The 23,097-nt window shown below is 33.0% G+C and overlaps 6 protein-coding genes across 13 annotated transcripts in view; 2 read left to right on the top strand and 4 right to left on the bottom strand.

Moving 5' to 3' along the window:
- Positions 1-7,612: 7,612 nt before the first annotated feature.
- Positions 7,613-10,124, bottom strand: LOC126763212 (52 kDa repressor of the inhibitor of the protein kinase). 4 transcript variants are annotated; one of them, XR_007667582.1, is made up of 5 exons: positions 9,808-10,124; positions 9,498-9,750; positions 9,277-9,427; positions 8,696-9,184; positions 7,613-8,485 (listed from the first exon to the last, which is right to left on the bottom strand). XR_007667582.1 is itself a non-coding variant. In XM_050480518.1 (5 exons), the coding sequence occupies exons 1-4, from the start codon at positions 10,016-10,018 to the stop codon at positions 8,972-8,974; spliced, it is 828 nt and encodes a 275-aa protein (XP_050336475.1). In that variant the 5' UTR covers positions 10,019-10,124; the 3' UTR covers positions 8,576-8,847; positions 8,940-8,971. The 4 variants fall into 4 exon arrangements, 3 of the variants coding, with proteins under 3 accessions (XP_050336475.1, XP_050336476.1, XP_050336474.1); XM_050480518.1 differs by lacking the exon at positions 7,613-8,485 and having other exon boundaries at positions 8,576-8,847; positions 8,940-9,184; XM_050480519.1 differs by lacking the exon at positions 7,613-8,485 and having other exon boundaries at positions 8,576-8,847; positions 8,936-9,184.
- A 1,236-nt stretch (positions 10,125-11,360) lies between these two features.
- On the bottom strand, positions 11,361-12,447 carry LOC126763222 (ribonuclease P protein subunit p29). The gene has a single exon (XM_050480531.1). The coding sequence runs from the start codon at positions 12,323-12,325 to the stop codon at positions 11,693-11,695; it is 633 nt and encodes a 210-aa protein (XP_050336488.1). The 5' UTR covers positions 12,326-12,447; the 3' UTR covers positions 11,361-11,692.
- A 332-nt stretch (positions 12,448-12,779) lies between these two features.
- On the top strand, positions 12,780-14,095 carry LOC126763227 (uncharacterized). Its single transcript, XM_050480538.1, has 3 exons — positions 12,780-12,963; positions 13,162-13,302; positions 13,361-14,095. The coding sequence occupies exons 1-3, from the start codon at positions 12,906-12,908 to the stop codon at positions 13,648-13,650; spliced, it is 489 nt and encodes a 162-aa protein (XP_050336495.1). The 5' UTR covers positions 12,780-12,905; the 3' UTR covers positions 13,651-14,095.
- Positions 14,039-15,329, bottom strand: LOC126763202 (dimethyladenosine transferase 1, mitochondrial). The gene is made up of 2 exons (XM_050480506.1): positions 15,230-15,329; positions 14,039-15,169 (listed from the first exon to the last, which is right to left on the bottom strand). Exon 2 carries the CDS (start codon positions 15,152-15,154, stop codon positions 14,153-14,155), a length of 1,002 nt encoding a protein of 333 aa, XP_050336463.1. The 5' UTR covers positions 15,155-15,169; positions 15,230-15,329; the 3' UTR covers positions 14,039-14,152.
- LOC126763236 (cytochrome c oxidase assembly factor 3, mitochondrial) lies at positions 15,226-15,759 on the bottom strand. The gene has a single exon (XM_050480550.1). The coding sequence runs from the start codon at positions 15,623-15,625 to the stop codon at positions 15,353-15,355; it is 273 nt and encodes a 90-aa protein (XP_050336507.1). The 5' UTR covers positions 15,626-15,759; the 3' UTR covers positions 15,226-15,352.
- A 352-nt stretch (positions 15,760-16,111) lies between these two features.
- LOC126763198 (F-box only protein 32) overlaps positions 16,112-23,097 on the top strand; it is a 33,236-nt gene continuing 26,250 nt past the window's right edge. The window contains exons 1-2 of one of the 5 annotated variants that reach the window (XM_050480495.1): positions 16,112-16,536; positions 19,614-20,067. In XM_050480495.1, coding sequence (XP_050336452.1) covers positions 19,964-20,067 — 104 coding nt within the window. In that variant the 5' untranslated portion in view covers positions 16,112-16,536; positions 19,614-19,963. The remainder of the gene's footprint in view (positions 16,537-19,613; positions 20,068-23,097) is intronic. The other 4 variants (XM_050480494.1, XM_050480493.1, XM_050480496.1 and 1 more) reach the window with 4 other exon arrangements.

The raw sequence follows: 23,097 nt of genomic DNA on the forward strand, positions 1-23,097 counted from the left end.
CAATTCTTTAAAAAATTTCAAAATAGGCTCGATGCAGCGCTGCTAGCATTGTAGGCGTCACGGAAGGCATGCTCCGGAATAGCCTTGAGAGCCGAGTTGCATGCTGCTTTTATCCCCTCTGTCGCCTCAAAATGCTTGCCTTTCATCAGCCTTTTCAGGCAAGGAAAAAAAAAAAGTCCGGGCTGGTCACATCTAGACTGTAGGGCGACTGCAGAAGCGTTGGAATGCCAGCCTTGGTTAGGTAGCTGTTCACAAGAAAGGCGGTGTGAGCCGGGGCGTTGTCTTAGTGCAACTTCCAATCTTGTCGGACCCGATTGACCCTCCGTTTGAGTCTCTTGAGGACTTCCACGTAAAACTTGGCGTTGACGGTTTCGCCAGAGGGAACAAATTCATGGTGAACGATGCCTTTAATGTCAAAAAAGACAATGAACATCGTTTTTACTTTGGATTTGCTCATTCTTCTCTTTTTTGGGCGAAGAATGCCTCTTTGTCTCCGGATCATACTCAAAGATCCATGATTTGTCGCCTGTGATTACGTTATTTAAACGTCTCTGTCGCAGATTTACCGAGTTTCACACAGAATTTAATCGCGTCCCGCTGCTCTAATGAACGCTGCATTTTCGGCTTGCACCACTCACAGAAACAAGTCGCGCAAAAATTTTTGCCCTGACTCTCCAGGAGTTTGGAGACAACTGACCGGCCGCTCGTTCGTTAGCTAGGAACGCCATCTACGGAATCCAGTCGGTGCGCGCACGTTCCGAAGTACAGTCGCCGCGGAAGAAAATCAGTCTTATTACTTTCCGAACAAACCCTGTATATTAAACAAACTGGAGACTTAAGCGACAAACTTAATATAACTAAACGTTTTAAATGAGTATTAAAAATCAAATTTAGTGCAGATTAAACAACTTTTTACGTTCTCAAACAAGAAAAAAGTGTTTCTATTCTAAGTCGCAGAATTTCTTTTTTATTTGATATACTATATTACGTATTTTCTTTTTAATTTTCTGTTGTATTTTTTTTGGTTTGTTATTTATAATATTTTCTAAATAATAAGTTTTTTTAATATTAGTTAATTTAGTGTTTTTTATTTAATTTATTCATTTCTTTAATACTTTATTTTAACTTTTAATTTTAATGGTAACATTGTTTAGACAAAAAATAACGATCCCTAGGTAATGTACATTTATTCAAGGACTATTTTTACTGTAATATTTATTTTTTGTTATATTGTTTGTTTTGACTTTTTAAAAATTCATTTAGTGCTAATTATTTTATTCAATACTTCATAAGCTTTTTGATTTTTTTTAATTTTATTTATATATTAAGGAGCATAATTTAGCAAAATGTGTTTCTTGCAAACAAAATTCTATATTTTTTAAATTTCCCTAATTATTTTGTTTTTTTTTTATTTTTTCTTTAATTATTCTATATTACTGTGATCAAATTGAAAGGTGAATATTGTCCATTTCATCTCCTTCAAAGTAATACCCTCCCGCTGCAATACACTTATGCCAATGAATCATCATAGCACTTGAAAACCCCGCCGTCGCGATTGCCATCAGAGCCTTCTTCGATTCAGCTTTTATATCCTCAATTGAGTCCAAACGGTGTCCTCGGAGTGGTCATGTGAATTTGCTGAATAGCCAGAAGTTACACGAAGGTAAATCAGGCGGATGCGGTGGTTGCGACACGATATTAGTTGAAAATGTGGCGAAATGATCACGAATAACCAATGCAGTATGAGATGGTGCATTATCGCACTTCTTTGTTCAATAAATTCAGACATAGTAAAAATCAAAGAATTCACTTTTAGAGCCTAATACTAATAATTATTTTGCCATGAAATTTAGCATAAATGTCAAAATTACCAACTCACAGAAAAAAAAATTACCGATTCGAAAAACATCGAAGTATAAATTTTCAAAGTGTAAATAATTAAAATTTTTTAAGTAATTATTTTAAAAATATCTTCTTTCAATTTCATTTTTGATTCCTTTAAATTAGGTTAACTCGGTTTTTTCATTGTTGTTTTTTTCTTTTTGTTTTGCTATTATTATTGTTTTTTTTACTTTAGTAAGCTTCCACGCCAGTCATAATAGCCGTGTCACACTTTTGAGTGATTATAAAATTGATGAAATGGTATTCCCGACTTTCTAAACGCTCACCATACAATGGAAAACCTAACCGAAATCGGTAATTTTTCAAGCTGTGGTACATCAGCCACATTTCAGCACAACGACAAAACCAAATTTATGTGATTATACAAATCACAAAATACCGAAACATTTGAAAATTGGATATTTATAAATTGTGAAAAACAAGGCAAACAAATGAGAAAGTGAGTGTGAGAGAAAAAAACTTAAAAAAGTTTGAGATAAATATTGCTGCAGAAATCAAAACTATATATACATATACAAGTATATGCTTATTAAATGAAAAGCAAGAACTAAGAATTTAAAAATTATAAAAAACTCAAAATATTTTAAAAAATAAAAGGAAATATTTAAACTAGCAACAACAACTATATGTGTAATATAACTACAGCATACTTAGCCATTACTAAAAACAAAAAATACCACAACATCAACAATCACATAACCACCATAACTAATATAATTAATTGGAAATTTGTCTGAATTAAACATCGCGCCAGCGTGGAGCCGCTAACGCGGTCACAGACAGCGAGCGAGTCAAATGCAAAAAAAAAAAAAAGAAAGAAATCAAAAAGTCAAAAAACCGCTGCTAGAGCCAAATGAACCGGCGCCGCTAATGCAAATTTTGTCCAATACCAAATTGGGAATTCCCAAAGACGACACCACGGTGGGATGGTTTGATCGATATCGCACAACAACAACAACAATAATAATAGCAGCATCACAAACAGACTAGCAGACAATCAAATGAAGCAACTGCAAAAAAGATGTTAACAACAACAATAGCAATCAACTAACAGTCAACTGATGCAACAACAAAAACAAATACAACGACAAACTACTAACAAACTAGAGCTAGCGCAACAATAACAACAAACACCTGACGTAAAAGTAACAACAACAACAACAATAAAACGACAATCAACCAACGCATTAACTGTAGTAACAACAATAACATTAATGCCAACAAAGTGACGGTTGCTGACGCGCAAGGAATATCCAAATTTGGGCGCATTCATCTCATTTCATTTTGTTGCGAATTTTTGTTTAAATTTTTTTTTTTAATTTTGCTATGATTTTTATTTTCGCGGGTATTTTATTTCTTATTTTGTTTTGTGTTTGATAATTTTGACAACAAAATTTTGTTTGTTATTTGAAGAATTGTTTTGTTTATTGCTTTTACCTATGTACGTACATATGTATTGTGTTTCATTATTTTCCATAACTATTTTAATATTATTTTGCATTTGTTTTTGTGTTTGTGTGCATGTTTTTATTTTATTATATTATTATTTGTATTTTATTATATTATTATTTGTATGCATTTCTTAAATGAATAATTTTTGTTTGTCACAATTTTTGTTCATTTTTTTATTATTGTAATTTTTCATATAATATTTATTGTTAAATTGATTTAGTTTGACAGTTTTTTTTTGTTGTTTTTTTCATAGTGTATGATATACGTATGTGTATATTAGGGTGTGTCATACTGAGGCAACCTTTTTTTTCAACTGAAAAACAGGCTAAAAATAAAAATCGATTATTTTGTTGATTTTATAGAATATCGATTTACCACCCCTACTGGCAGCCATATATATAATAACCTCCGCACAATAACCAACACAAAAAAATAATTTTTTTCCATGTAATTTATACGGAAAACAGAAAATTTGAAATAGGCACCTCTTAATTTAATATTAAGAGCTCATCTTTTGAGTGACTTTCTTTTTCACATTTTCGAAAGTTTTTAGCCTGTTTTTCAGTTGAAAAAAAGGTTGACTCAGAATGACACACCCTAGTGTATATACATATAATAAATTAATTTCGTTAGTTTTAATTTTTTATTTAATTTTTTGCAACATTTTATCACCATTTTCTTATTTTTTATATTGTTTTTTATTTTGTTCTGAAAATTAAAAATTTTATTAATTTATCTTTTCTATTTTGTTATTATTATTATTTTTTAGTTAGCTTTACGCGGTTTTATTTAGCTTTTCATAACTTTTTTAAAATATATTTTATAATTTTTTATTTTGGTTCTTGACTAATTTTGTTTTTTCTTTTAGTTTTGTATATACTTATTATATGATATGAATTATATCTTATGTTATTTATTTTAATTTCGTTGTTTTTGTACATCAACATATTTTAGGTATATTTAAGCTAAAAGCCGCAGAATTTCTTTTTTATTTATTATTTTATGTATTTTCTTTTCAGTTTTTCTATTGTATTTTATAAATATTTAATGTTAATTTAAATTTTTTTTAATTTTGGCTTTCTGTTTTAATTTTTTTATGCTGTGAAGTTTTTATTTGTTTTCTTCATTTTTTTTACAAAATTGCCACAACGCTTTAATTGTTTTTTATTAATTTTTCAATTTTTTAATATCTATATATAAATATTATTTCTTGTATTTATTTATTTTGAATTTATTTTAAATTTTTTGCAATATATATTTTATATATTTTTTTTATCTTCTCTATTATTTTCAATTTTATTTATTAATTTTTTCTCTGAAATTTTTAAATCATTTATTTTATTTTTAAATTCGTTTTGTTTATTCTCTTAAATTTTATTTAATTTTTTCTTAATAATTTGATGACGTCTGTGTGTGTTTCCTTATTAGTATTTTTTCATAAATTCAAACTGTAATTTATTATTTATTTCAATTAATATTTATTTTTTGCATTTCTAAAATTTTCATAATATTTTCTATATTTGCTTTTTTTTTTGTTTGCAAATTTTCCATATTTTTTCACGGGCTTAAATTTTTTTGATTTTTTCAATATTTTTATTTTTATTTTCTATATATAATATAATTATTATTTCCTGTATTTATTTATTTTAATTTCATTTTAAATTTTTGCAATAAAACGTAAAAATTGTTTTATATTTTTATTTTTCTTTTGCCTTTTTTGCCATATTACGTCTACATTTCTTTCCCATATTCACCAGCCGCTACGCTCCAGCTCTTAACCAGCTATTAATGAGCTTTCAAAACATATGCTAATTTTGGCATTGTTTACATATTTGCTAGTAGCTATTGTTTTGGCTTTTTATTGAGATAAACGTATTTTTCCATTTATTATTATTATTTTTCATTATTATTAACTTTTTTCGACGCTGCTGCCCGCTGATTTTGGTATTTTGTTTACCCAAAAATTCTCAAAAGCCATTAGCCAACTGTATAATTCAAACGGCAGCTACTTTGGCTAGAAAAAAGTTATTTAAGAAAGAAAATACAAATAAATCCCATTTAAATTTACGTCATTTAATGATTAAAAATTCAATTCGGAGGAGATTTGGCAAACAAGTTCGTGAAAGTAGCCGCCGTCTGGGTGACGCCAAAATTCCCAACTGGCGACGGCGCGCAAAAATTAAAACAAAAAATAACAACAAAACAAACCTAAAACACAACAAAAAATTACAAAAAAATTCAAATTTATTGAAATCAAAAAGTTAAAGCCAGCGAAGAAGAAGAAGCGTTACACCGCCCCAAACAGCCCCACACACACTAACACATATGTATGTATACAAAAAGTAGGCAAAAACGTTTGTAGATTGATCGCTGGCTAAAAATGTGTACCAAACTAGTTAGATAGCGGCTATTGGCCTCTTTCGCCGCGTTCAGGGTCGCCGGCAGCGTTGGGGCAAACCCAGTCCATCTAGCACGCCGCGCAGCAGCACAAAACATTTCAAAACAACACAGCGCTAACAACGGTCCGAGAAGTAACGGCGTACCGGTGTGGCGTAAAAATTTTAACTTTTACAAAAAAATTTTAAATGTAATTAAAAATTTATCAAAAAAATAAATTCGACGAGTATTTATTTTGTTTGCATGCAATGAGTGTTGCAGATTTCTCCATACAAGTAGTGAGTGTATAAATGTTACTATTGTTGTCAAAAAAATTTTTTTCCAAAAAAAAATTAAATTTTTCCCAATTTTCCATTTTTTCGAAACTATTTTGTGTTTTCAAATTTACTAAAAAATATTTTTTTTTTTAATATATTTTTTTTTTTTAAGTTGTTTTACATAAATTTTTTTTCCTTAAAAATGTTTCCAAAAATTACCAAAAAATTTTTGCAATTTTACAATTTTTTTAAATTTTTTTTTTTGCTGTGCGTTCGCTTTAATTTATTGCTGATCTTTTTTTCGCGCTGTGTCGTCGGAATGCAGTGCTCTAAATTTAACGTTTGGCGTGCACTCTTCATGTTGTTGTTGTTCTATGTTGCTATTGCGCTTGTTTTTGTTACTGTTATATTTTTAATGGCACTCCGTTAATTTTTGCGGCGAAATGGGAATTCTGCGTCGCCATTTCTGCAAGTCGACCTTGACCAAGAGTAACTTAGTAGCCGTTGCATTGCCATTCTATATGTCTATTAACTGTGCTATTAAGTGAATCAATAATAAATAATAATTTGTGCAATGCTTTTATGGTCGTTGTCTATTGAGTGAGTCTAAATTTGGATTTTGTTGAAAAAATTTTAATTTAGCAGCTAGCAGCTGCGGCTATTTTAGAATTAAAAGTGAGTTTAAATGTCATTTAGCGGATGCCTTGAACAGTAACGGGGGCTTTCATTGAGTGCAACAACAACAATTTTAGTAACAACGCTCAAAATATCAAAATTTGTGAATTATGAACAAACCGTTGTTTTTATTGAGTTTGCATTATAAAATTGGTGATTTAAATTGGCATTTTAAATTAGACGTGTTGCCACATAAACGGGAAACACAAATATATCTTTTAATATTTTTTCAGTTTTTTCTTTACGATTGAAATACGCTGGTACTAAAAATCAGTTAAACTTTTTTGTGGAAAAATATCATGTGGATGCCTATAAATTCCGTTAAACGCTAAAGCTAAGCAATTGGAGCGAAAAAAGGAGGACGAGAGTGCATTCACTACCGTTAGATATAAGGCTAACGTCGTAGAACTTGAAAAAATATATAACTTAGGGGACGGTGTGGATTCCAATATAGCTTCCACCCACTACGAATCTTTAGTGCGTAAATAATACTTGTATGTATGAGTTTTATAAACTACTAACATTGCACGAGCGTTTTAGTTTGTGGAACCCAAATGTTGATGTGGATATGAAGTGTTCCATTTACTATTGAAGTAATTAAGATTCCAACATAACTTCCACATACTAGTAACTCTCAGTGTCTCATCAATTAGATCCAAAAATAGGTTTTAAAAACCAATAGTTGATATTAAATAAAATTTAGCAGAATGTGGAACCCATTTTTATGACCCATTTGCTATCCGTTCCCACGACAGTCGGGTCTACGTAACTGGAACGGACCCGGATTCTTTATCCGGTCAAGGACTGTCAACACGGCAGAATTCTGCTGCTACAACAACAACAACAACCCATTTGCTATGTTCAACTCAACTTGACTTACAGCTACCAAATCGTTTTAGGATGCAACTTCAGCATAGATAACTAATCGGTATTAGATCAGAATGACGGAAATAATTATATTTAATTGGTTTAAACACATCATCAGGAAAATGACCCCTTAATTCTACTCAGATATCGCACAAATTAGCTATATTTTGGACATACAGTCAAATACAGACATGTTGTCTTGTTTTGAATGCTGCAGCAGCAATCTGCCATCATATTTGCATTCCAAAGACCCTGGTAACGCTCCTCCAAAATGCGAACAACTTGATGAAAGCGTTCTCATTGTTATTCACATAAATTAGGTTAGGTAGATTAGTTGTCTTATGATGCTCCTAGGCCTTTAGGAGGCCCCTTGTAATATCACCGAGACTAAAGTTGTTGTTGTCTGATAAAGTTCATCAATACAAAAAGTTTTAAATGAGCAACCTCCGAGACGTTATCGAGAAGCTATTATTATTTTCCTATATATTTTCCTATATAGAGCCTTATAGACACATAGAAGATGTTTAAAGGTCTCCTAGTATGCTGACATGTCTGTCAATTTGACTGTAACGATTTGGCACTCCTACTAGAATTATTATATCATTCCTTTTAAACTTACATAGTCGGCATGTGCGGCCTGTTAGTAAGTCAGGAATTGTTTCCACCGTGACTTAACTATAATACTTGTATATTTATAACATATTTGGCGATTAAATATTCCAGAGTCCAACTGTAGGGTGGTGTATGTTTTGGCTAGTTCATCTTCTTCACAGTTCCCAGTGATATGACTATGTCTTAGAACCCATTGCAGATTGATCGTGCAGTAGGATGTCAGGTCCACCAAGAGATCAAGGCATTCCTTCACTATCTTAGACAAGATCCCTGGAGACTTTAGTGGTCTCAAAGCCAACTAACTATCTGTATATATGAAATATCTGTAAATATGAAAATATATATCAGAACAAGAAGGCTTCCCACTTTTGCTGTGATCTACGCTTGGAAGACACTGCAGTGGTCCACTAAACTTGAAAGTAAATTAAAAGCTTCATTATATTTTAAAATTTTGGATCGTCTTATTTCTCTTAAGTCTAAAAACAGTATTAAATTTGGTATATACATACATACATAAATACTATGTAACTCACGAATTTAATATTTTCGTTAATACTTTTATTCCAGTGAAACCAGGAAAACATGGTATAGGATCAAGAATGATAGAAACAAAGATTGCGCAAAGATGAGTTCAAATTTTCTAGGTTCTGCGCATCTACGTCACGGTTGACGAACGTCCAATCAGCTGATTTCATCAAATGTTAACATCAAATTAAGTGATTTTAATAAAAGATATCAATATACATAAGTGATATTTTAAAGTGAACATTTACCTACATATTCATTTGATTGCATTTTCATTGTATTATTTAATTTTCTATTTTGACATTATTTATTTTGACACCTGGAGCTATTCCAATTTTCTTTGACCACCATTGCAGAGTGCGCACACCTGGTAGAGGAAAGTTGTTTCTTCTTAAGAGTTTGTACGCTTTCGGGCTCGTTGAATATAGCGTGATCGACATAGCTATGTCTTCTTCTTTCCAATTGCGTCGTTTGTTTCCGTCTCTTAATTTTTCAATCTATGCACATATGTATGTGTAATAAACTTTAGTATATGTATTTTGCAACATACTTTTCCTGACTTTAGAGACTTTAGAGTTTGGGCACTTACCTGGCCGTTGGTGAAAATGCTGCTAAGTTTTTGCTCCAAATTATTTCTATGGAATTCCGCGGTTTTAATGGAAATCTTAAGGCGTTTAATTTCTTCTAACTGCTCGTTTTTGCATTTATTCAATGTGCTAACAACACTATTCAGCCTTTGTCTAAAAAGAATAAGAAATACACATACTTATGTAAGTAAAAGATACTTCATCAATATCAATTAGGACTGACATTTCTGTTTCCAAATGCAGTATTTTCTCGTCTTTCTCATCGATGACCTCCTCTTCTGCAGTTTGAGGTGCCTCTCCAACTTCGTCTTCTTGAATTACTTCAACAGGGGCGGTATTCTTCAAGATTGCTGCCAACATCTCTTTTTTGGAACGAGACTCCATCCTTTTCTGCCGTTCATTAGCCTCTGCAGGAGCAGTGGTTAACGTGGGAAAAGCGTTAGGTAGCAACTTCGTTGGATTCCGCGAACTTAAACCTGCAAGAGTGTTTGGTTATAAAAGTAAAATTATTGTAATCAAAATGCTATAATTACCCATTTCAAACTGCAAATTTCTTTCGAAGGCTTCTGGCGCGAAGTGCACTTCACAAATGCACGCATTTTTAACGTTAATTTTGTCCGTCCGACGACAAAAATTAATCCATTGTTTTACTGCGGCCTTATCCTTAGGGAAATGAAAAAATCTCCACTTCGTAGCACTATTTTTGCCATTGTTATTATTACAACCGTACACTGCGCAACGCATTTTAAAAATATATAGTTTCACATTTCGCGGGCGAATAATAAGTCTACCGTGACGTAAGCAAAAAACAGCTGACTGAAAGCAAACATGCGCATTTCGTAATCTCTTTCTTTATCATTCTGTGTGTATGGTAAAGCAGCGTTCAGACACTGCAATTTCTATTGCTAGCAACTCGTAGGAGAAGCAGCGTCGTTGTTCGCGGAGGAGTGCTGATTGCTGGTTCTCATTATATTCTCGATCGTCTCAGTACTTTCTCCGATTTTGAAATTCAGAACTAGAAGGCAATTGGAAAACGATTATGCCGATTCTTGATTTGGTCAAGGTCTGTATTTCTATCAATATTGGGATTACAAAGTTTTAGAGGAGCCTACATTTTCTGAAAATACACTAGCATGTGCGTATTATTGTATTGTATTGTATAGTTGTTTTTTGTCTTTCTCATGGTTTTCTCTTTACATTTTGATGATTTTGCGTAATTTACAATCTATTCGTATTCAGTTATCAGTCAAAAAACACATTTTCATTAGTTGAAATTTTTGAAAAATTTATTTTTGAATCATAAAAACCAAACAATGCAAAAGAAAATGGCTCATTTTGACATTATGAATTCAATTATTTTTGTCAAATTGTTGTTTTTGGGCTATCGACACGATCTTATATAATTGTATCGTTCTTATGACTTTGCTTTGCTCTAAGAATTTTTTCCATGTTTACTATGTTCTGTTTCTAAGCGCTCTTTTTCAGAATGAAACCACAGACGCTTGAAACGCTCGTCCAATTCACAAATTGTCCACTTATCATCAATTTGAATTGTTCAAAGTTTTTTGCAGCAATAAGACTTTTCCCTACGAGATTTTTTAAACTATGATTGTTCGCTGTGTTTATACCCCTTACAAGATACACAAGTATATTAAATTTATCACGAAGTCTGTAGCACAAAAGGAAACGTCGAAGACGCTATATGTTAAAATATATGTACATATGTACGCGCCCATGCGCGGTATACGTATCTTCACGCGCTCATTAATTTCCCCGAGTCATCGGTTGTAGGTGCATCTGACTTCTGGCACGTCGTCACTAATGGTCAATGAAATAATTTATGCAAGGCACAACTCATTTCTTGAATTGTAATGAGGACTCGAATTTGAAAGCCGAACACGCTGTGCCACCTGTTAACATACATAAGTATGTATTTGATGCTTCCAGGGTAGCGCGCAGTATTCGCGATTGTACCAATGGATTAAAGAGGCATGAAAAGGTAACGAACTCAGTTTGATCAGTTACAGAGTATTTTTAAAACCTATAAGAACAATAATTACAATAATCCAATTTTTTTGTTTGGTTTTGATTTTATTATTGAAAGTATATAAGCATGGTTAGTAATGTAATTAATAATATGTAATATTTGTGAAAAAGTTAATTCTAAAGTAATATAGTAAATATTTGCATTAATTGCAAAAAAAAGTTAGGAATATTAAGCAAGACTTTGCATAAAAATGTTATAAAGAGGTATACAAATTAGTGTAACCTAATCTAATATTGACCGTTGACTACATAGCCAATTGTCAAATTATGATCTCATTTAAGCATTACTTTATATATTTTTTGTATTTTGTACTATCAGTTTATTTGACCGCCTTTCGACAATTGTTTAATAACTTTTAGTAAAAGCGCTTCTTAGTCGACACTAGAAAGATCAAGGATGGCCTTTATCTTTTTGACGCTGCGCTCTGCGCTACGTGTCAATAGTTGTTTACCATAAGCGACAACTTCTATGTTTCCAATGGTAATGCAAAAAACGCTGTCTTGCTTCGGTATTGATCTTAAACGATCATCTGTGCTTACTATTTTGAATATATTTTTCGTTTCCAACACCACAACACCAATCAATCCCACCAAGGTTTCGCATTTCGATTCTTGTACTTTTATTTTAGCACCATGCAGATCAAGTTTCATCAACGCTTGGCAAATGGGATCGTGACCTCTCTCATATACCGTGGGTAGAACATCGCCTGGTTCAATCCCCAGCGCTTCACGCACGTAACGCTTCCAAACACGATGTATTGTCGTTGCGACTTGGTATGAAACCGCAGTTTTTGGTAATGTGTGCAAGCCTAGAGCGCGATGTTGACGTCGTGGAATCACGACAGACTTCCTTGCTGTTTGTCCCCGACGAACGTTTGAACTATTTCTTGTAGTATTTCCCCCTTCCAACATTGTAATGTGTTCTAAATTGATGTTTATATTATTACGCTGAGGCAACGCTATCATATCGTTAATCAGCGCACGAATAATGACATTGGTGTCCATTTTTGGTATTTTCTTTAAGCGTAGTAAATAAAATACGTTTGTGAAATCTGAAATCACTTCTTAATGAAAATTTTGGAAAATTTCTGTTTCTTTTGCTAGTACATCGAGATATGTCAATGCTGACATTACACATTATCATGACCTTGCCATATGATAATCCGCAAAGAGATTATTGTTAAAATTTTAACTCACATTGACACAGCGTTTGTTCGGCTCAAGTCTTTTTAGTGAAATGTTGAAAAATAAATCAAAGTAGAAGTAAAGTGTAATATCTGTGGACTAAATATAATGAAATCAATATTTGTATTTCTTTATATTAATCTTAAATACTCTAATGCTTCAAGTTTTAGTAATCCTATCTATGAATTCGCTTTGCACTTTTTTCGCCGTGGCATATTAGAAACACCAGCAAGGTGGCAAGGGTGATGGGTGACACTTGTGGTTGTCAAGTGACTGCTGGGCGTTGTCAAATCAATTCCGAATTGTTTAACATATTTGTTTACCAAAACCATTGTATACCAAAACTTTTCAAAGATTTTACAGTTAAATTTATAATTTCTGGTTATTTGTTGTATGTAAAATGTATAAAAAACAAATAGTTATTTTATGTGTAGTAGCAATATTGGCTATTCGTGAAGGTGAGTGAGGAGACGGAATTAATAATTTCCACTCGCACATTGAACCTTACACATTTTAAGAATTGCATGATTAATCATAGAGCAATTAATGCAATAGAAAAGGCTTGTAACAGAAACAAAAAGTACTTTAAAGCTTTATTGAAAATAATTTAAAACAAGATCTCCAAAAAAATGTAACATATTTTGTTCCAACACTAGCTTCAGCAATATGGTGCTACCGCTGCACATCGGCCACTCCAGGTTGTGGGGAGAAATTTAACTGGCGTGGCATAGGTTTTCTAGGGGAGCAATGCCCTGAGAGTAATGACATATGTGTTAAAATTATTGAGAAACGTGGAGGTTTGTATTCAGGTGAACGAACTCATCAACCAATTATCAAACATATTTTGTCTTCTAGCACAAGAGACAATAACGCGTGACTGCTTGAGTGCGTTGAGTTTCCGTACCGATATTCCAGCTGATAAATACGAAGGTTGCCGTCCAGCCGCAAAGGACATACGTCTGGCACACTACGTCAATCACACAATAAAAGAACATGACGTGAAGCGTGATTATTTTAATGATGTCACGTTCTGCTTCTGCTTCTTGGATCATCGCTGTAATGGTGCTAAAGCGACTGTCATCAACTCACTGCCGTTATTGGGTTTCCTCAGCATAGTCTTGCTTTTCGCAAGAAAGCTAATTTGAAAGCTATAGTATAATAACTTACGCAACCATCTCAAAATTAATTTTTACACCCAAAGTGCCTTTGATAATAACAAAACTTACTAAAATAGTACCTAAGACATACATATCTAAGCATTTAAAACCGAAAATATTCGTTTTCTCATTAACTGTATATGTAATTCCTCGTCGCTATTGTAAAACCGCCATTTTGACAATAATTCTACTCGAAATACTAATACGAATGACAAAAGTAGATTAAACATTCCGTCCAAGTGCAAATTTTATATCATGACGTTTATATGTGGTAATTATGTGTAGCTCGTGCAGCCGTCCAATACATGTTTATAAATTATATCAATATTTCATAAGCTCGAATATTAATTTTATTTATACAAATATGAACAAGTAATTCAAAACAACAATTTTTAATAAAATTATGTTGACGAAACAAGCGAAAGAACAGAAATTACATTTTCTTAAAAAAGTAATAATTTCATAATTCATACTATACATTTTCAAAACATTAATCCAAATATTCATCAATTGGTAATTTTCTTGCGCGGTAATCATAGCGAGCCACTTCGGGATGTTTGTCTTTGAAATCCGAATATACTGTTGCCAGACGCAAACACTCCTCCACAGACAACTCGAATGGTCTGACGGTTGGATCTACATCGGCCAACTCGAAAAGCGTATCCGTTACATCTTGACGATCTTCGGGTGGGAAAAGCGTACTATAACCACGTCGGCAATACTTCTGCCGCATATTAAATATGTGACGGACAACACGTTCAACCAGTTCGAATGGTAGCGTGGTTTTCGGCTGCTTCAGTGGTATCAACTTTACAACGCCCACATCGACTTCTGGTTTCGGCACAAAGGCTTTGCCTGGTATTACAAACTTCATATACGGTGTAGTCCATATTTGCGACATTATCGATAAGCGACAACGCTGATCATGACCTAGTGGTGCACAAATGCGCACAGCCACTTCTTTCTGGAAGGTAAGTGTCATAGCTGTGTCCGGACGACGAAAACCACCACGTCGCAACGACAGATCTTGCAGCCAATTTATAAGTAGGCGCGTAGAAATAGCAAAAGGTAAGTTGCCAATCAGATGTAAGCGATATTCGGACATTGGTATATGCTTCTCCATGTCAAAACGCAATATATCACCTTCATAGATGTCCACTTGTGTATGTAGTGGGCGTGCGCATTCCTTTAACAACTCTAATGTTGGCATAAAGCGTACATCCTTTTCCACAAGCACCAAACGGCCAGGCGTGCGTCGTAAAATCGAACGTGTTATGCCACCCGGACCTGGGCCGACTTCTAACACCGTGTCTTGTGGATCTATACGACCGGCAGACTTTACAATTTTATCCGTTAAACGTTCATCCATAATGAAATTCTGACTCATATGTTTAATGGCCTGCAATTTATAAAGTTTCACCAGATCGCGTATGGTTGGCATGGGCGGTAATCGTACGCCCCCAGTGAGTACGCGTGCAGCAGCATGTGGCATTTTTATTAAATTTAACTAAAAAAAAGTACAAATAAGTATATTAAAAGCGTAAATAAAATACAATAATGAACTTACTCTGTTTGCAGCAAAAAATGTAGAACTCCCAAAGATAATGCTAAATTACACAACAATACTAACTTTTCTTTCGCTTGCTGTGTGCTTGTCTTAAAACTAAATATAACTTTATGTAACTAGTTCTTATTGTTTCGAAACTTTTTTCGGTTCCTCAAAATCATCTAGGAAATCTTCTTGTTGCACTGATAGCATTGAGTAGGCATATATACCCAACACGGAAGCGCCCAAAATGCCGGCTGTAATCAAATTATTTCTACGTATGCGCTGCAACTTTTCCACACGCACCAAATTTTGTTGTTCAATGATTTTCATAAACTCTAGTTGCGCTTTATCCAACTTCGGTGCATTACCATCGAATTTGATATTGGGCAATTTACCATCAGGAGCGGCTGACATATTATTTTTTGTATACGTTACGATTATTTTATCGTTCTTAGTTCTGCTATAAATTATTTGTGAAATTACTTTCAGTAGATGAAAACTATTCCTTCTAGTCTATCGCATTTTATTTTCACAGCTGAACAGCTGTTTTTGGCACATTTGTGTAGAAAATTGAGGTTAATTCAAGGCACAGGGTGATGTGCATTAACCATTTAGTAATAGTTTTTTTTATGTTTAATATTTTCATAACTTTTTTTAATTTGTTCTTTCACGCTTTAATATTCATAAATTTTTGCAAACTTTTGAGCATAATTTATAAAATTTTATTTTCAACATTACTTGCTCACTAACTATTTTCTGGCAACGCGCAATTGCACTTCCCTGTTGTTGTTGTACAATTTTCCAAATACCAAACTGCTCCCCCTTCCGCAGGCAATTCGACTGACAATTTGAATGGAATGGAGCTGGCAATGGCTGCATTGGCTTTTCCTGTACGTTGTGCTCAGTTCACTTTTGTGACTCGGCTCGTGAAGAACATTATTTTTAACTGCCGATCAAGAAAAGCGAAATTTCTATAAAAAAAAACTGAATTACATTGTTTTCAACCTTATAAAAGTGTAGTAAAAAAGTGAAAAAAGCATAAAAGCATTTGTTGCTGTTGATGCGCAATTGTTCTTGCCCTTTGCTGTACTGCCAAAAACACAGTTATAAACAAAACAGAAGATTGAAAAACGAAATATTTTTTAAATAATACAATAAAGCCAAAATTGTGTGTTTCTGTGATTAATCCATATAATTATATGTTTTGGACGATACACAATTGCTTAAGGCATATGGAAGAAGCTTTCTAAAGGCAAATTGCGCAAAATAGTAGTAAACTCAGCATTCACATATGAATGTAAGTGTGTGTATATTATTTTCTTTGAGTGAGTTTGCAGAGAGAATTTGTAACTGCCAAAAACAAACAGCCAAAAGAAATTTAAAGAAACAAAACAATTTATATATTTTTTTTGATTTTAATGAAATTGAACATTTGTATGTGTGTCTATATTTACATATATAAATCAGTATTTGCGCATATTTGTCTATTCATTTTTTTCTGGCCTGCATTGCCTTGCATGCACTCTACTCTGTTGCTGCGAAAGTGCAAAGCAAAGCAGAAAATGTGTAAAAAACATGAAATGTCTATCACAAAAGTATACAAAAACAACAAAGCATATTGCATACAAAATAGAAAACATACAGAAAGCATAAAAGCAGAAATCAGCTGTCTACCACACAATTTCGAAATTGCCAATAACAACAAAACAGAATAACAACAAGTCAAGTGCCAGAAAAAAGCACGAGTCTCATGCATATACCCGTCACTACTCCCCTTCTCAACAGTGTTATAAAACTTCGTGTACCACAGCGTACGACCACATGTGTATGAATGTTTGTGAATATTAATTAATACTTTAAAGCGCACATGCATGTTTGCATGTATGTAAACCATGTGCGAGACTGTGCAACGGCCTATTTGACCACAGAGTTGTTGAAGCAAAAACGTTATTTGTTTTCATAGCGGTTACTAAAGCTATTATTATTATTTTGGGGATATATAATATTATATATACTTATGTGCATATGTATGTATGTACATATATTATTAATATATTTTTTGCTGTAACTTTTTGCTTGTTTATGGTTATCCGATATAAACTGCATTGATTAGCAATGTACATACATACCTAATTTGTATGAAATGTCTAAAAGTGCAATATTAATAGTTAGGATTGTTTTAAAAAGATATTTTAACAATTCAACTGGCTTGATTTTGTATTTTCCTGAAAAGACCTATGGGATAGCTAAGGCTTAAGTGACTAAGTATCTACTTGAAAGGAAACTCATGGTAGCTTAAATTTGTGATATAATGTGTTGAGCGCTCATTAACAGTTACTTCAAAATATGAAATATAGCATTAACGGTTCATTGAAAATATGAAATACGGATCGTATACAAGGGACATAATAGAAATTGAGTTTTTAACAATATTAAAAATTGTTATAACTATTTTTAGCCATTTTAACAGCAATATAATTAATTCAACTGGGAGTATTAATACAATTAATACTGAGGAGTATTATAGAGGGAAATGGTTAATATCAGCTTAAAGCAGCAATGTAAGAAATCAGCTCGAACTCAATTAACTCCAACTGATATCTTTATATAGGTTTTCAATCATATCAATATGTAAAGATCGTACATCTCTGTCCTAAACAGTAATATTGTTGTTGTTGTAAAGATAAACATTTATTTGACACGGCAATTCTGAGTAGAAAAAGTTCACTCAGTTCCCAAATCAGGTTCACAAGCAAAAGGTTTTCCACACAAGAGCTTGATTTTGATCGGTTAGTTTGTATGACAGCAATATCCAATAGTTGTCCGATATTGGCGCCTCCAAAAGAACAGCTTCTTGTGGAGAAAAGGGCGTGTGCTAAGTTTAGAACAGCATTTCAAAAACTATTTCGCGAATATCAGGCGGCTAAATCGACTCAACTCTGCCCGTTGATCATTTATATACATACATATGTACATATGTATGTATGTATATGTGGAGTCTCCGAAGTTTCCTTGTTGGTATTACAAACTTCGGGGCAAACTTAATATACCCTGTTCAGGATATAAAAATGACTTAAGAAAGTTATATCCAGTACCGGATCTCAAAAAGCTGCCAAATAGTTTTTATTATTATTAAGGTGAAGGAGTCAGGTATATACATACATATTATCGAGTCGTTACGATAACTCAAACACGTCTGTCTTTTAAGAATAATATTTAAGCTCTATGATATGTTATGCCTTGAAGTAATACCTAAATTATTGAAGTTCCTGATTCGTTTGAAATAGGAATACAAAATTATTGGTGGTACTTCTTTCGTCATCTTCACGTGAAAGCTCAAAACCACTTTTAAACCTTAATGAGAAACGAATTCATATCAAAGAACTAGCCGAAGCTTTTATGGATGAAGAGGTTGGTGTGGAAATTTCGAGTTTCGTTCTGATGAAAGATTGAATCACATCGTTATCCTTTCTGAGAAACTCATTAATGCCTTGGAACCATTCGCAGATTACGTAGTGAAATAAAAGGCTTTTACACTTAAGTTCAGATTTTCTTGAAACTCATAAAACTAGTTCAGGTTTTCTTCCTTTAAGAAGTTATGTCCACTTGCATGTCAGAAAAATAAAAATATTGTACATTTTCAGAATTTAATGTACTTTTATAAGCGGCAATTCATTCTGAAAATTTTTGGATTCTGTCTGTCCCGATCTCCAAGAAGACCTCCGAGAAAAACTGGCTGACAGTGTGGAAGATTTTTCTGCTTAGAATTATGCAAAACTAGAAGAAATTCAATAGTACTATTGATGAAATCATAAAATGGCAGTTTCTTATTTCAGTTATTTTCAACTTGAGTTTGAGTTTGATTTCATCGAATATTCGGTATGCACCATTGAAATGCATTTACTATCAATTCATAGTGAAAATAAAATTTTTTGTTTAAAAACCAACACAAATTGTAATGTTCTGCATTGCTCACGTTCTACACGCCACCCCACCCCACCAGCAATCAAAGGCAATTACCGAGGAATCATTGAATTGCATTAAAATCATTTGCCCACGCAAACGATGATTAATATGATAATGATGGGTGAGTGGGTAAGTAAAAGTAGGTGAATGCGGGCAGGAGGAGGGACAACGAAGTCGCTCGTTTACTTCACCAACGGCTGTTATACAATAAATGGCAGGGCAATTTCGCAACAAAAGCTAGACGAACGTGCATATACTTATGTATGTATGTACATATGTATATAATCTGGAATATATATGTATATGTATACATATGTGACCACAGTTCTTTTGGATACAGAAACATATGTACATCCACACACACATACAAATATATATGAAATTTTCAAATTGAGAATAGCACAATGATTGCAATTAAAAATTTTCCTGCTTTCAGTCATAAATGAAGAAACAGAATAATTATTACAAATAGCAAACGTGCGTGTGGAACTGTAAAACCGTCCGAACAAACTTTAATACAACAACAACAAAGCGAAAACAATACAGTTTTTTTAATTCGAACATTATTAATAAGCGCATTCATAGAACTTGAAATTAAATTGTGGTTTTGTTACGGATTTAAAAAAAGTAACTAAGCAATTAAGTGCATTAATTGAAAGGGTCAACGCGGAACCACTACAACAACAACAGCAGCAGTTGCAGCGGTTAGCGCGTGCTTGCAGTGAGTGACAGCAGCCACACAAACTAACAGTAATTAAAACAACTGCGAAAACTAAATCCAGAGTAATGCCGTTCTATTCGCGCGACTGGCGTTCGCCCGGTGAGGCTTGGGTCAAAACTGATGAAGGTTGGGTGTGCAAAAAGGTGCTCGAATGCGGCAAACGAAAGCGGTGAGTACTTGGGAGTTTAATTTTTTAGGGAAATTAAAACAGACACAATCACTTTTTCGAGTAAAAAACATAAATATAGAGAATTCAATATTTCCATGTCACTAATTCACTTTGTGTAATATTTGGTTGGGTTAAGCGCTTATGCCAAGTAAAATCTATTTAAGTATTTATAGGAGTGGTTTGACACATTTTTTTTTTCCTATTTTCGATGTCTGACTAAGTTCTGAGGACTTTATAAAAATAAATTTTGTGAAACCGCGATTTGTTTTTACATATTTAAGGGGGTATTCTAGTCTAGAAATGCTATTTAACGGCATTTTTTAAAGTCCAATAAAAAAAAAACTAAGAACATTTTTACTATCCAATTTTTTATCAGATATTTATTGATATTTTAAGAATACAAAAAAAATAATAAAAAATATTTGTGATAATTTGATTAATTGCGGGTTGAAAATAAGGGTGTGCCCTTCCTGACACGATTCCAACACTTTGGGTGATCTGAAAAAAAAAAAATTAATCAGTACAAATTCCGCTATCGTCTGAAGTAGGATAAATAAAAAAAATTGTTTTCAGTAAATGGCGACTGTTTGAAGTTTTTGCCCGTTTTTTGGCAAAGATCAAAATTATTTAAAAATAGTAAAAATCAAATTTTTTTAATAATCCTAGTTCCAACCATAGAGAGATATATAAAGAAGGTCCACACCAAATTTCAAGTTAATCGGTTCATTAGAACTTGAGAAATCATGTCAGAAGTGTTGAAAATAGTAGTTTCGAGAAAAACGCGATTAAAGATTTGAGTCTAACTGCAGGCAGTCTATACTTACATTACCAAAATAGCTATAAGTCGGTATTTTTAAAAATTTCTTTGGGGAATATATTCTTAAAAGTCCAGTCTTTAAGAATATGCAAAAAAAATCGATTTTTTCAAAAGATGGAAACTTCGTTCGAAATTGATAATTAATCGACTTCGATATTTCGATGGTCTATGACTTTTTAAAAAAAAAACATACTACAATTTTGTATGATTATTTCAAACAACTTTTAATATACAACCTTCCAAAATTTAACCGCTGAGTTCAAGAGCTCAAATAGTTTAACACGTTTTTTTTTCAAAAGCACGTTTTCCAAATTTGCTGCAGTGATTATTCGGAGACAAATGATCGAAACAGTTTTTCCAATTTTTTCTGCAGTTCTCGATACAAAATTACCTCAGTTTTGTTATCTAATAAAAATCAAATTTTGGCGGGCGAAGATCGACCAAATTTTGGGTAAAATTCCACTTTTTTTAAAACCGCTGACATTTTGTCATATATTGATTTTTTCCGACAACAGGTCATTTTATGGACAAATCTTCTAGTAGAAGGCAGGCATCATTGCACAGTGGTGGACATTTTTTAGCGCAGTCGGAGATCAGGTGTAACTCGAAAACAATTTTTTTTTCAAGAATTGTAGAGCGTTTTGTAAATATGTATAAAAAATACCCTTAATATTTTAAAGCAATTCCAAACAGTCCTTCATGTATGCGTTAAAACAAAAACAAAATTGGAACGCGATGGTAGAAACATAAATAAAAGGGTTATCTTTCTTAATCAGTATCACATTCACAACAATAATTTGTCTAATATTTAAAAGCAAAGTGAACCTGGAAAGTCCTGTATTGTTGTTTTGGTCGAAACTTCAGACGGAGGTCAAGCATACGTACATCACCTGCTCTTAAATGTTAGAGGGTTAGGCTTTTAAGAAATATGCTGGGTTAATCCCTGTGGTCCTCAGTACCATAAAATTATTATCTAAACAACCCAGTATTTATATAAAAATCACTCCATGTAGCAAGTAAATTGTTATACTCTTTAAGTATTATTTACTCTCTAAGTTTGAAATTGATGTATTCTTCGGAATGCCACAGTTTCGCTCGACAGTGTACACGCACATACATATGAAATAAATATCTACTCCACATCTCTAAACAAATTGTTGACTTTTATCTTTACCTTCATTGTATTGTACTTTATCGGCAGTGACGCGTTTCATTGCACTTGCTCTGCTAGTCTACTAAAAAAAAAATAACTGTAACGTACATCAAAATGATTAATCGACTTTTCGCCAGTCTTCGGCAACTTCGCCAGAGTATGAAAGACAATTATAAACTTTTGCCACTCAACGCATGAAGTGCAATTAGTACCGTAGATATTTTGCGTGTAACGGAAATGGCAACACACGCACAACTGCAAATACAATGCAATCAAATAAAAGCTTAATGACAACTTTGATAAAGCACGTACAGCTGCAAATTGCAGACAAAATGTCACCTGTGTGAGCATGCACTGCTGACAAATGTGTCTTCTAACGCTCCGCTGCACTTAAACAAAAGAACAACAAATTTACGTGCTCTACTAATTGTCAAACTGAGCTGGACAATTTTTTGCAGCAATCATAACAGCTGTTTTGTGGCACAGTAACGGTAAAATGCAGTTTTTTGAGTGGTTTGGAAAAAAACTATCGATTTTTGCCCTTTTTTCGAAAGTTTTTCGTAGAAAAAAATAGGAAGATTTCAAAAAATAAAAGTTTCCATAGCGCGATAGCGTATGACGTTAAAAATGTTGTCTCCAAATTGGAAATAGATACGTATGTATCTTCAAAATTCTTCCTTTGAGGGTTGGAACCGTTTTGAAAAACCCCATTCTGAGAAAAACGCGTTTAAAGATTGGAGTTGCTATGTTCTCTACCCTGTTCGCTTTCTACAAGAAACGCTGGAGTGACCGTAAAAATTCGAATTTCGATTTCAAAATTTGAGAGAATATTTATTATAGTGCATACCATCCAATAATGCAACAAAAAAAATAAATTTTTTCGAAAATTTCACACTGTGTGATCACCACCTTAATTTCATTTAATTTACTCTACAAAAATCATACGACGGAAATATAATTACATACATATTTAATCCGATTTACAGAAATGTATTGTTACAATTATTTTTGATAGACATCGGAATATGCATACTCTTTTTTCAATTGTTATCACTTCAAC

Source organism: Bactrocera neohumeralis, chromosome 6 (genome assembly GCF_024586455.1).
Source record: "Bactrocera neohumeralis isolate Rockhampton chromosome 6, APGP_CSIRO_Bneo_wtdbg2-racon-allhic-juicebox.fasta_v2, whole genome shotgun sequence".
In the NCBI taxonomy this organism is placed as follows: domain Eukaryota; kingdom Metazoa; phylum Arthropoda; class Insecta; order Diptera; family Tephritidae; genus Bactrocera; species Bactrocera neohumeralis.

Coding starts and splice junctions, on each gene's coding strand:
- LOC126763212 (XM_050480518.1), bottom strand. CDS start 10,018: ATGCGTTGCGCAGTGTACGGTTGTAATAATAACAATGGCAAAAATAGT. Junction 9,428..9,497: donor CTGCATTTGGAAACAGAAAT/GTCAGTCCTAAT, acceptor TATTCTTTTTAG/ACAAAGGCTGAATAGTGTTG. Junction 9,185..9,276: donor GCATTTTCACCAACGGCCAG/GTAAGTGCCCAA, acceptor ATATGTGCATAG/ATTGAAAAATTAAGAGACGG.
- LOC126763222 (XM_050480531.1), bottom strand. CDS start 12,325: ATGGACACCAATGTCATTATTCGTGCGCTGATTAACGATATGATAGCG.
- LOC126763227 (XM_050480538.1), top strand. CDS start 12,906: ATGTATAAAAAACAAATAGTTATTTTATGTGTAGTAGCAATATTGGCT. Junction 12,964..13,161: donor AATATTGGCTATTCGTGAAG/GTGAGTGAGGAG, acceptor TTCCAACACTAG/CTTCAGCAATATGGTGCTAC. Junction 13,303..13,360: donor AATTATTGAGAAACGTGGAG/GTTTGTATTCAG, acceptor TTTGTCTTCTAG/CACAAGAGACAATAACGCGT.
- LOC126763202 (XM_050480506.1), bottom strand. CDS start 15,154: ATGCCACATGCTGCTGCACGCGTACTCACTGGGGGCGTACGATTACCG.
- LOC126763236 (XM_050480550.1), bottom strand. CDS start 15,625: ATGTCAGCCGCTCCTGATGGTAAATTGCCCAATATCAAATTCGATGGT.